Here is a 13,412-nt window from a genome sequence, read left to right on the forward strand (position 1 = left end):
GTTTCCTTCCTTCTGCAAGCCAGCTCCGTAGGTTTAACAATTCCTGAAGAGAGTCTTTGGGATAACACAAATCCAACCTGAAAGCTGGCTGGAGGCAAAGGAAACCAGCATTGCCATGAATTTTTATTTCTATTTAATTCTTCCATATCAGTTCATTATGAAAATATCTCACTTGCAAATGGACACCCACAGAAATTTATAAAAACAAGGGAAAGGCAGGTTGCAAAATTTTACTGAGCACCCGCACCATTTCCCGTGATTCAGAAGTGCACTGGCAGAGTCAGTGACACTGGATCATTTCCAACACCAGATCCTTTTGTCAGATTTTAATCTCTACGATGTATTTCCATTCACCTAAACCCGCTGAAACAGGCATAACACATCATTCTTCCCTTGCCCTGCTGTTTAAATATCTGCTTAGTTAGGCTCAGTTAGCAAAACAGTAAAGTTAAGGGTAAGCTGAGACCAGGAGATATTCAGGAAGCACCACTGTACAGAGATCCTGCAGTAATACAGGGAAAGAGAATGGAATTTGGATTCCCTGAGCTGTAACTCCAAACACTGATGTGCACTTTGACCACAGTGCTTGTGTTTGAGAGGCTGCAGGGACACCTGCAGCTAAAAATAAGGGTCAAGGAAATGATGTTCTGCCCGTGGCAGAGATGTCTCAAAAACGTTCCTTTTCAGGTCCCCAAACTGCCTTTCTGCATTCAAAAATTCATTTTCACTTTGAGATACAGAGGGTTTATTATCCACTTCAAGTCTATTTGTTTTAGCAAGGAAGAGACACCCTGAGTGGCTGAAAAGCAGCGCTTGGAAATGGCTGATTACCTTCCGTACTTGCAGCTGATGTCTCGCAGCTCCTCTAGACACGGGAGCTTCCTCTCACATACAGATAAGGGCTGCAGCACAGACACACTGGGAAGGAACAGCCAAGATCCACTCTGCCAGCCAGCACACGCTCTGCATTTCAACAGCTCTGGTCAACAGCAGCACTGTGCTGAAGGGTACCGCCATCAGAAACATTCTGGGTGGAAAATATCTGTGTGCAGGTCATTTTTGTTATGCAACATAACTTAATGCCTGAACAATGAGATCTCTGCTACCAAAGACTGTCTCGGCTAAATGAAATCACCTGTATATCCCCCCAGCCACAATGAGGATCAGATAAACGGGGCAGTGACACTGCCCAGCCAGCTGGGACAAGGCCCTGCTCTGGGTAACACAGTTCCTGTGGGCAGCAGCGGTTTTTCCAGCACAGAATTTATTCAGTGGTTTGTTCCTCACAACATAACAGCTCCAAGAGGTTCTGCGCGTCTCACATACACACATTCTGACACACAGTATTTAGTGCTGAAGGTTTTCTATGTCTCCTTGGTGACTATGCAAAATTCAAGGTGCGCATCATTCACTCTGATTTCGATCTAACCCATACCCACAACAATTTCAGAGCCTGGTTTGCATTCCTCAGCACATCACAGCAAGAGAAGAGAAGGGCGAGCAGGAAGACAATCACAGCCTTCACCACCATCCCCGTGACAACAGGATCAGACATTCAGGATAAAGTCTTCGGGGATTTTCTTGCATCACTTAGCAGAGAAACAGCCTCTCCCAGCTACACAGTGTTAGGGTTTGCTTCCAGTCTTGGTCACGCTGGAACTACCGCAGACCTATCTCACAATTGCCAACACAAGGCCAGCAACTGATTGGTAACCAGGTTCAAATTATTGGTTTACCAAGGCCGTAAAACCTGTCACATTCAACATTTTTAGTCCACAGCTTTTAGCTAATAAACCCCTGGCTCAATATGTCATCCAAACCTGCCACAAGGCTGGTGAAACCAGCTGTCTGCCAGATTAGATTCCAGCTCTTCTGAGTAATCAAGCCATGTCTTGTCCCTGTCACACTCTGTGCCCAGCATGAAAAATCATCTCCTTCCTGAGATGGAGGATGGGGGCTAGATCACAACTCTGAATCATATGCCAGGTAAGCAAAGAACCTCACATTCTTTCAGCCCATGTCCTATGTGTTCATATTGTTTTAGATCAACTCTGTGCCACAGTATCAGTAGAACTGTAATGCTATCAGACTTCACATCGCATCTTTAAAATCAGCGCTGGGTTTCTCTGATGTGTGGGGAGGTCCTTGATGCTCAAACACCTTTCATTACTTTTATCAGTATTTCAAACTTACATTGTATTAAGACCAATTACTTTTTAGTGCATTACTCCAGTAACAGAAAATAGATAGCTTTTCTATATTAAAGCTGATCCATTATGGACCTGTTGGAGCAGGTCCAGAGGAGGCCATGAAATTGCTCTGAGGACTGGAGCTGCTCTGCCATGGAGACAGGCTGGGAGAGCTGGGATTGTTCAGCCTGGAGAAGAGAAGGCTCCAGGGGGAACTTAGAGCCTTTTCCAGTGCCTAAAGGGGCTGCAAGAGAGCTCAAGAGAGACTGGAAAGGAATAGGACAAAGGAAAATAGCTTCCCATGGATAGAGGGCAGGGTTAGAATGGGATGGACTTTGCGGTCACTGAAACCCAAACCATTCTGTCATTCTGTGATTCCATACTTACACTGAGGGCTCCACGGTCCCTTCTGTATAGTTTTATCTATACTTTTGTCTGCATTTCAGCAACTAACACAATTTTTACCACATCCTCCCAAAAGCCTTGGTTTTTTCTAATAGCCCAGCTCTACCAACAAAACTGCTAAAACCCTAAAAAAAAATTCTTTCAAGCTGCACATTAAATAATAAGCATTTTGAAAATACCAGTGGGACAGTGCCCAACTCCAAGGTACCAGAAAAGCTCACTGAAGCATGGCACAGTGTTTTAGTGCAACAACTAATCCATGCTCTGCTCTGTTATCTCTCTAATCCTTCATCTGCTGAGCCAGTTCCCTCCACGCCTTGAACGAATCCAGGTTCGGCCTTATTTGCATTGTTCATCCATTTGAGTGTTGCCTCTGGAAGTTCAGCCTGAGTGTGGACAATCTGTGTGCTTATTCTTGCCTACATACTCGGCTTCTGTGGTCTCCAAGGTAATGGACAAATAAATATGGCATCTTACTTGTATCTTGATATTGGAACTCGGGGTTACTTTGGCAACTCTACCTTGGAGCAAAAGCACAACACCCTGAGTGTTGTCTTGGCACAGCTTAACACTCTGCTCCAAAACAAACCACCTGGATTGTTCTGGAAACCCACAGCTTTCAAAGACCAGCATCACCAGCATTCCAGTCAACAGAGGAGGCTGTTGGTGAGCTCATGTTGACATAGGTAGAAGGAAGCAACAAAGAAAAAAAATGTGTGTATTAAACAGTGCCTGAAAGCACAAGCTCAACAAGGTAAAACCACTGAAATACATTTTCCAACTTCAGCACACAAATTCTTCTGAGAACTGGGTTCAAAGAGAATGAAAACAGTTGTAGACAATGAAGACAGAATGTTTGTAACTAACACATTCACCTGCATCTTCTAGGAATCAAGAAACTGGACTTCTGTAAAGACATAAACTGCCTTTTCATTTAGTTTCAGTACTCCTTTCAAAGTCCATGACTCTACTGACCATATATGATCAATAATGTCTAAAATCTTATTTCAAGTTTCTTCTCCCGAATGGGCTTGTAATGGTGACAGAAACAGAAGCCGAGTTTCTCAAGTGCCCAGAAAAACTCGATTTTCCTGAAATTCCTTTTAAGAAGAAATTGAGGAAGCTGCAAAATATCCTTCTTTTGAATGTTTCAATATTCTGTTCTTATTTAAAAATGTCTATTTGAGACATTGATTTAATAATTCTTTCTTGATACAATGACAATAAAGAGGCGGCAAGAAGAAATGCTTTCAGACATGAATAAAAAAATAAAATCATCAGGAAATAATATAGGGTATTAATTAGGAACAAATAAAGCAGTAATTAAAACCAAATGCAGAAGAAAAAAAAAGTTCTAATTCTTTCTTGAGTTCCATTAGGTTGGATGAGATTATAAGCATATGGAAAAGAAGAAGATCCGTAAGTGTTGCTCATATGCATTAATAATTAGAGCTCAAAAGTAGTTATGAGTCATTATTGTCCAGAGAACAGCTAAGCTCTGTCGGAAACCAGGCTGCAAGTTTTTATGCAGAGCACAAGCATGGACAGAAATAGCAGACAAGATCTCTGGGCCACTCATGTTTGTTTTTAGTAAATCCTTAAAACAGCAGAGACTCCCTCAGAGCAGAACACCCTGCATCGCCAACATTTAGGCTCCACCAATCAACCCATCTGGTTGATTTGGTTGGTGAGCTGAGACCAGGAACCCACACAAATGCTCTGCAGAGCTGATAAGGATCCAGCTGATAAACTGGTTCCACGCCAGCATCATTTTATAACCTGTAGGTCCCATTTTATTCCTTATCTACAGGTCTGATTAATAAAAGTAGCTTTACAGTTATAAGAGTCTTCTCTAGTGCTGGTTTCACTGCCACATGAGAGATTTATTTTCTTAAAACCCACCCCCCCACCCAAGGAGTATCTGACAGCCACAAACATGAATTAAAAAGCTCAGGAAATGGGTCAAAAAGCTATTGACAAAAGGAATCATTATTCAATGACAGCTTTCATTTCTGGTTAATGACATTCTGGGTGTCTTCTGGGAATCATCAAAGATGCAGCTCTATCAAACACTACATCAGAGGCCTGGAAGTGAAAGATACAGTCCTTAATGGGATTTGGGGATGACACATAGACAGAAAGAGCAGTGAAGAACAAGAAGAACCAGAAACTGCACACATATATATTTGAATTCCTGGAAACAGCTTCCTCAATTGAAACACACCACTGTGCCAACTCCAGAACAAATGCCCACAGGACTTAACTACAGCATGGAGCAGTAGTTCTCCAGCTGGGGTGGAATCCCATGAAGAGAGATGGGATCAGTCCCAGGGATTTGGGACTTCTCCAAAAAGTCTGGAAACTTCTGTGCTCTCTGGGAAGCACAGGGGATGGGAGGCACATGCTGGGAAAGCAGCCTGCCCTTGGCTGGGCAAGGCCTAGCTCTTCCTCCACAGCCCTCTCCCTCTTGCCTCACTGCTTGATGGCAAGCTGACCAAAATAATCCTGCAGAAATAGGTTCATTTCACTGTTTTTAAAAATGGTAATTATATCAGCACTGCCCCACAAGCAGCTGCATCTGCACCGCTCAGGAGACCACACAGAGCAGTGTGGGACTGGGAACAAACACTGGCACAGGGAGAATGGCAGGGAATAACACACCACCTTTGCAGTGCCAAAAATGTGACTCCGCTGTCAGAGCCAGGCTGCAGAAGAACAGCTCATGGGAACCCTGGGATGCAAAAGGATAGAGGGAAAAGGAAGGTGACTAGGGAAGGTTAACCCTGGATCATCACCAAGATCAATACTGGAATACTGCATTTAGACCTGAGAGATGCAGTTGGGAAAAAAAATGAAGAGGATGTGGAGCAGAGCCCCTGAACTGTTTTGGGCAGGGTGTAAATGCCTTGCAGCAGGAGGTTTAAGATCCTCAGTTTGCACAAGGGAGCTGCTCCAAAGACAAGGATCTGGCAGCTCCTGCCCCACAGAGAAGGGAGGGACAGAGATGAGACAGCTCCTTGAGACAGCCTGAGAGCAGGATCCCTCCTTCTGTTGGGCGGGGAAGGCTCAGACAAGGATTGATATAATCCTTGCTGGAAAGAGCCAAGTCTCCTAACAGTGACCACCCAAACTCCCTTCTCCCTCCTCTGGCAGCAGCACCAGCAGAAATGCCACCCAGGGAAAAATGGGCTCCAAAAGATTAAGTGCTGCCAGCTCCTCCACACAGGCAGAATTAGAGACTCAAGGAAAAACTGAGATTGGAAGGGCCCTCCAGAAGGCACACAGACCAACCTCCAACTCAGGCAGGGACAACTTCATAGTCAGAGCGTGCTCCTCCTGAGGGCCTCCAAGGATGGAGATGCCAAGGTCTCCCTGGGCAGAACTGCTTTCCCTTGTGCTGAGCCAGAACTGGCTCTGCTGCAAATCATGAGCGTTTCTTGTGTTGTCACTGTGTGACTCTGGAAGTTTGGGTCCCTCCTCTCTAGGACCTTCCTTTAGGTGGCAGACCACAGTCAGCCTGAAAAAGAGAAAGCTCAGGAGGGATATAAGCTGCCCCGACCCCCCCATCCTTCCTCGCTGTGGTCAGTGCCCTGCCTTCCCAGTGGTCCTCTGCTGTACCCACCTGAGGCTGTGACTATCCCTGTTCTCCAGGGGGCTCAGAACTGCATGCAGGGGGTGAGGTGCAGCCACACAGCTGCTGGGTGGAAGAGGACGACCATCCCACTTGGCACCTGCCTGTGCACAGTCAGCCTTGGGCACTGCAGGCACACTGCTCACTGCTCTGGTCATCCACACCACTCCCAGCCTGCACTGATCCTGTCCAGACATTTGGTCCCCAGCCTGCATAGATGATGGAGCTTTTCCTTCCCAAGGTTTTGCATTTGCCTTGCTGGACCTCAAGCAAGTTCCTCTCAGCCCACCACTTACCTTCCAGCTTCTGCCACCCAAAAATCAGGGTGTGCCTCTGCCTGAAGATGCTGAACACTCTCAGCTCTGCTATCAACCCCTAGAAATGTTCAGCTGCTGCCAGGTAGACTTCAACCCATGGACCACTACACCCTGTGCTCTTCCAAGGCCACTTGAGTTTTTCACTGGCTTTGCAGTTCATCACCTGCTCTGAATCTCCTCAGTTTGGCTTCCATGGGAAGCTGAGAGCCTAAAAATCCTTGTAGCAGAGTATCCTGCATGTAACCACCAATTATTTCTGTGGAATGGCCGATAACTTCCCCGAACAGAGAGCTAAACACAGCAAGGCAGGCAGGCAAAAGGAAATACAATGAAGCTTTCCAGAAGAACGTCCTTCAGCTCTGGATTAAGAGGATTATACCACTTAGAATAGCATCTTTATAACCCCTTGAGTCCAAGTTTTCTGTAGATAAGCTGAGAATTGAAATTCCCCAGAGTAAAGCTGCTCAATTCTTCCACAAGCTGCGCAGCAGTCCATTCTATGTGCTGCTTTGCATATCTGTGCAAGGTAGTTTCAGAACAACTTGAAATTTTGAAAGCAAGACCACACAGCAAAACAACTGTGTGTCATGGTCACACTGCAAAATGACTAATTTTATTAAAATATGTGTTGGGGGATTGCTGTCACACAGTGTTGCTTTGGAGCAGATTTAACAAAACCTTATCTTAGCTCATCCACATTTTGTTTAATTGTTTACAAGCACCAGAGCAATGTTACAAAAACACTGCTATGCTTTCCAGTGAAAAATCCACGTTTTCCATTGAAAAATACAGCTGTAAGTGATAGGACCTGGCCAATAGCGGGTAATTCTGATTGTGCCCAAGGAGTTCATACTCGTGTGGCACTGGACGTGTCAGAAGGTCACGCAGGGCTGGCCTAAAGCACAAGGAACCCACGCAGCTGTCACCTGGCCTGGCTTGGTTTTGGAGTTAAGCCTTTATCACCTCACATCGTGACGTGGCTCTCTGAGCAAGAGGGACTCCTGTGCACCCTGGCCCACTGCACAACCCACAGGAACTACAAGAGTCACCAGCAGTGCCAGAAATCTTGCACCAAGACCATCCTGGCATACAAACCGCGGAACAGGATGAAAGCCTTTGTAGAAGTATTTTTTTAAACTACTCTCTGCAACCTGAGCAGCATGTTAGAAACGCCTTTAAAAATAAACAAAACTAGATTTTGCAAACCAAGACATGAACCCCAGATTGCAAAATACCTGTGATATTAATATGAACTCTCAGAATAAACAAACCCTCCACAAATCCTTCCTGCAGAACGTCCCTTTACATACAGTACATACCTTAGTGCAAGCTGGTGAAATGACCACAACAGAGTCAACAAGGTTTGCCCCAACTTATCCCAACTGTCAGTTTGTCCCATGATTAAACACAGCAGCAGAGAACTGAGAGAAACTGAGTCAAGTCCTGTCCCTTTGCAGGACAGACTCCCACACATTGTCTAATCCTATCATAATCCTGATGAGCTTCATCTTAAACCTCCTCAGGTTGTTTGCACCATTATTTGCTTACTTAATATCCTTCAAAACCAGTTAAAAGAGCAGTCAAGTATTTCCTGTGTAAACCCAGCAAAAAACATATTTCTTAATTTATTTACTAGTACATAATGCACTGAGACAGAATCCCAGAATGGTTTTGGGTTGGAAGGGATCTTAAAGACCATCTAATTCCAACCCCATGCTGTGGGCATGGACACCTTCCGCTAGACCAGGTTACTCAAAGCCCCATGTTAACACCCAAACATGTTCATGCTCTTTGAGTCAGGAAAAAAAACCAGATGATCAGAAGACACCCTTACACTAAAGTCTGTCATTCAGATCTTCTAAATAATAGTAATAACGATACTGTTCCTCCCACAGTTGTTCTCTGTTTACAAGGAGAGAAGTAATTTTTAAAAAGATGTTCATTCTATTTTCAGAGTGGCAAAACTCAGCTGGAGCTGTAACGTGGTGCTTCCAACACCAGTTCCTCTCTCCCCTGGTCACTTGCAGCTGATCCAGCAGAATCCAGAGATCCAGAACGCGATTCCTGTTACTTGTGCTCTGCAGAGTCCATCACTGAGCCCACCACACTTTGGAAGCAGCACTTCCCAAAGGTTTGAACTGCAGGGTAAACCACCCATGAGATGTTTTCTTACCACAGGGATTTTAATTTAACAACTGCAAGTGCTGGCTCTAGAACACATCAGCAGTTCAGGGCAGGAGGCTCCCAGGAAACCCCACTGTCGTCATCGCTCGCTCGGAGAGACTCATCCCAGGAGCCTCTCCCAGAACCGACGGTGCCTGGCTCCAGTTAATCCTATTGCAACACCAGGACCTGTCTGCGGGGAAGGCACTGCTCTGGCCTTCCAGGCAAAGCAGTACCTGCTGCCACAGCAACCAGCTAAGGCAGAACGAGCAGAAAGGATGGGGAATGGTGGCTGGACGGTGAATTATGGGATAATTAAACATATCCAGCATGGGAAAAGCATGTGACTCCTGATGTGCTGGTTAATCAAAGCCTGCTTGGAGCCCAGCCTCCAACCAGGTCATATTAAAGCTCACAGTTCTGTCTATGCTGAATTTCCATATTTATTGCCTAACTGCTGTAATGGACCTTGGAAATTCTGGCCTAGAGGAGGCCAGAGACAGGAAAAAAGCACCATAATAGAACACCTCCCTTTGTCCCAGCTGAGGAACCACCTGGATACAAACACACACACACAACCTCAAATCTGCACAAACACGTGCTTCACTGGGCTGCTAAATAACAGACTGATTTGCAGTTAGCCTGAAATATCTGCTTGTACATTAAGCTGAATGCATGCATCTTTATTTCCAAACACTTCCTCTGACTGCTTCTAGGCAGCCTGGCTCCCACATGGGCTCAGCTGGAGAATCTGAAACCAAAGCTGAACTTCAGCACCAAATTTCAGAGCCTGCAGCTCCCTCCAAGCACTCCCTCCAGGAGGGAGGAGGATGACCACACTCTACGTGGCATTTACATGAAGAGATATGCTGCTTACGAAGTGGTTGTTCAGCTACAAGGTTTTCACAGATATTTATGCTGGTTGCAGAACACAGAAGGGGAACATCAGCATTCCCAGGGAAGTGACAGACTCTCTTAGATTTAGTAACCTGCACCCCCAAAACCAGCATCTACGCTGACCCTTTAACTGACATTCTAAGACACAGAAAGTGTTTGCACCACTTAGCACCTACAGCTGGAGAAGTTCAGTCATTTGCTGGCTTAATTATTTCAATTATTTAAAAAATACTATTTTAACTATGATCCTACTGAGCAAATCACTTTCTTGTAAATTTAGCAGCCCAGGAAGATATTTTAAATAATTTCATCTCTTCTGAAACGTTTTTATTTTGTTGATGCATGACAGCAATTTTCTGGAAAAGGAATGAAAAGAGAAACTAAGGAATGAATAGTTTTCAGCAGAAGGACCTAACTCCAGGACAGAGTATAACCTTAAGCATTACTGGCAAGGAGCAAGAGCAACACCTACCCTAGCTTTGGGCTTGCTGACTGCCACCAGGTTGGCCAGGAAGTCCTCCTCACAGAGCTGGCTGAACACATGGGCATTGTAGGCCACCACGATGGACACCTCTTCCATCATGGTGCCGCAGCCACCGTTAGCGGCCTGGCCAGGTTGACAATCCCAGGCTGAGCCCTGGCTCAGTTCCGTGGCTGCTGTCCACACCCACCTGGAGACGCTACTGGGGAAGGAGTGTCCCGAGAGACAACATGACCCAGCAAATTGGCTCCCACAGGGGGTTGTCCTGCCCGAGGTGCCTCTGGGATCATGGGAAGCACACTCGGCACACCTGCTCACACTGCCAACACCCGGCTCGCAAAGGGATGGGCTGCAGCCTGGGGAAGCCAGGGAACCTGTGCTGATTCCAGGATTAGGCTGAGCATGAGAAAGCAGGAGGCAAACCAGGGGAGTGTTAAACAAGAAAAGATCCGTCAGCGCTCAACAGAAGGACTGGAATCACTGCTGTTCTTCTCCAGCTTGGTAGCAAATGTTCATTCTTTATATCCAGCTTTCTCCCATGAAAGCTGATATTCTTATGAGCAGAGGCTCTCCTTCCAGTGAAGTGCTGCTTCTGTCTTATTTGTAAGTTCACAGAGATCAGTGTAATGCTGATTTCTCTAAGGCATTTCTTGAAATTTTCCAAAAGTTTCTAAATCTCTCCCTTAAAAGTCATTAAAAACACTCACTTTTGTTTTTCGACAAATCTGAACTGCATTTTGTGCCCTGTAGACACTTGGATTTTAGCAGAAGATCATGGTATCAAGTCACAACCTTCCAAAAAGAGTCCTTCAGTTTCCACAAGTAACAGAGGGTAAAACAGCCCTGAAAAAATGGAGTGAGGCTGTAAAGCTCTTCTATGAATAAACTTGTACCTCCACAATAAAAATAAAAACAATTTATGCAATTAAAACTCCCCACAGTTAAAGGTTTTTAACCTGAATCTGGTGCTGCTCTTCTTTTAATCAAGAAGTGATGTAGAAAACAGTAAATTGTTTGAAGAAATAAACAAAATATCCCAAACGCAACTCCTTTCAGGACACTCAGGCATGGCACTTTGCTTAGACACATCCACTACATTTTTATCTTCTCTGGAACCCTTTTCTTCCTGGTGAAAAATCATACCTGCTCAAGAAACAGAAAGCACTCCAGCCTTTCATCTCCAAAAAGAGTCTGTGCTGGAAGCAGCAGATCTGGTAGAAGCTTCCAGTTCAGCTTGGTGGTGGCATATGGTTACACTCTTGCTTTCCAGAACAAACAGGGTCAGACACACCTTGCTTTGCTTCTTCCTCTGCTCCCTGAGTATCAAAGACTGCAGTTATCTAAATAGCACCAGGTGCTATTTGCGTTTGAATAGGGAACTTGAGCAACAGCTGTAGCAGGCAGGATTAAAACCCCAACATCTCCTCCACTTAAACAGGGGGAGAAATTACATGTTATTACTAGGAAACAGAGAGAGTTCTAATAGGCTTATGGCAAACAAAAAATGCGGCACTTGAGGTTAAACCCTTGAGACTGAAGCAGATTCTGATCGTGCTTAACCCTTGCAGGAGGAAGAAAGGTACCTTTGCAATGCACCTACAGTGCATTTTTTTTCCCTTGTTTTTCTTCAAAGACTTGCAAATGTTTTCCAATTAATTCCCACAGTAGAAAAGCTTCCAATTCCAATCCAGCTCACAGGACGGCTCTCTGTCAACTGCACGAAACTCCTACCTGCTCTGCCAAGCCCCACTCAGGTTTTCCAAAGCCTTCAAACACTGCTTCCTCCTCAGCTCCATTGCCTTGGGGGTCTGGTTTCTTCTCGGGGACCCAGTTCCTTCCTTCGAGGGCTGGCTTCCTCCAGCAGTGAAAGTTCAAGCACAGCGCTGGGAGTGGCCCCTCCCTGCCTCCTCCCAGGAGTGCTGACAAAGGCACCTGCTGCCACGGGTACAGTCCCTTCCCAAATCCCCTCCCACCCTGCTGACACCTGCTCCAGGGGCTCCCGATGGGGACGGGCATTACCTTGGAACAGGCAGGTAGGCATAAGGGAGGGAGCAGGCAGTGCAACAACAAACAGCCCCATGTTAATGAGAGACCATTTTAATTCTGCAATAAGGGCAGGAGGTGGAGAAGGCAAATTATCAGACACAGCTGCAGCTACTTAAACACTTCCCCGGATTTAGCCAACAGGCATTTCTATTTATAAGGAATTATGGACCAGAACCTATATTACCTTTTGCTTTTCCTCTCAAACAGAAAGGTTATGATGATTTAACAGCACTAAATCTCCATGTTATTGGCTGAGTAATTCTTCTCGTATCTGTTCATAACAGAGGGCTTATAATTTTGGCATGTTCTAACCAGCAATTGCAAGAACTAACGACTAGTGTGACGTTGGCTGATGCATCTCTTTAAATAGGACGTTTTTCAGGTTTTTTTTCAAGCTAATGGAGCTGAGCTGCCTGCAAATCCCTCCAAACCTGCAGTTTACATCCCTGTAAACAGCCTGTGCTATCTCTGAATCGGTGCACAAAATTGTAACTACCAAGCCAGTTAAATATTTTGAATTAAAGTGACTGACTCAACATGTCTGCCCAGACACAGAGGCAGCATGCTCATGCCAGAGGAACTGGAAGGGAAAGGGCAAGCAGAGATGCCCTTCACCACCTCCTCAGGTCGCACCACACACTCCTCTCAGCACTTTCACACAGAGCCCTCCCCTGTGCCAGGATTTTTGGGTGCTGAAGTGATGAATAATCTAACAAAAGGCAATAAAAACCACACAGCAGCTTCATATTTCCTTAAAGCAAAGAGCCCTTCTCTGTGTAACACCACAACTACCTTGCAGCAGCCTTCCTCAAGGACCAGGAATGCAGCCCCCTCCACAACACAGCTGGGAAAGCATACCTCCAAAGCAGGAATTTTTGGAGAAGCGGAGCAACCAAGCAGTCAGGAGACAGAGGAGAGGCAGCAGAAGGACAGGTGGGCTGTAGAAAGCTGTGAACTGTTTAAGGTAAGTAGCCCTAATTGCAGTTGTTGGGATTTATATGCCGGTGGATAATAGAGGTGAATGGAAAATTCCTGAATTGAGCAAACCAGCTGGCTTAGCAAAGCAAAATCCTACTCCCTCCCAAGCTTCTCACTCCACCCCCAGGAATGTCTTGCTGCTATCTGACGGAGATGGGATCTTCTGACAGACGGGGAAGGGAGGTATGTGCAGCTCCTTGCTAAGCCTCCCTTCCTGCCACCAGCTCCAGGAGCACAAAGGCCTTTTCTGCAATTTGCCTTTTGTGTATTAATGAATCCGGGAAGATCACAGCCATCTTCAGAGA

General features: G+C 45.6%; 1 protein-coding gene across 11 annotated transcripts in view; it reads right to left on the bottom strand.

Moving 5' to 3' along the window:
- Window positions 1-13,412, bottom strand: part of RABGAP1L (RAB GTPase activating protein 1 like) — a 225,616-nt gene that overhangs the window by 23,833 nt on the left and 188,371 nt on the right. The window contains exon 1 of one of the 11 annotated variants that reach the window (XM_027665280.1): window positions 12,922-13,132. The exons of 9 other annotated variants lie outside the window; for them this stretch is intronic. Coding sequence is in view for 1 of the 2 variants with exons in the window: in XM_027665279.1 (XP_027521080.1) it covers window positions 10,075-10,185 (111 nt within the window). In the remaining variant the exon portion in view is untranslated. Of the gene's footprint in view, window positions 1-10,074; window positions 11,365-12,921; window positions 13,133-13,412 lie in introns of those variants that run through there. One more of the 11 variants, XM_027665279.1, reaches the window with a different exon arrangement.

The sequence above is a fragment of the Corapipo altera genome, unplaced genomic scaffold (genome assembly GCF_003945725.1).
Source record: "Corapipo altera isolate COAL_440 unplaced genomic scaffold, ASM394572v1 316, whole genome shotgun sequence".
Classification (NCBI taxonomy): Eukaryota; Metazoa; Chordata; class Aves; order Passeriformes; family Pipridae; genus Corapipo; species Corapipo altera.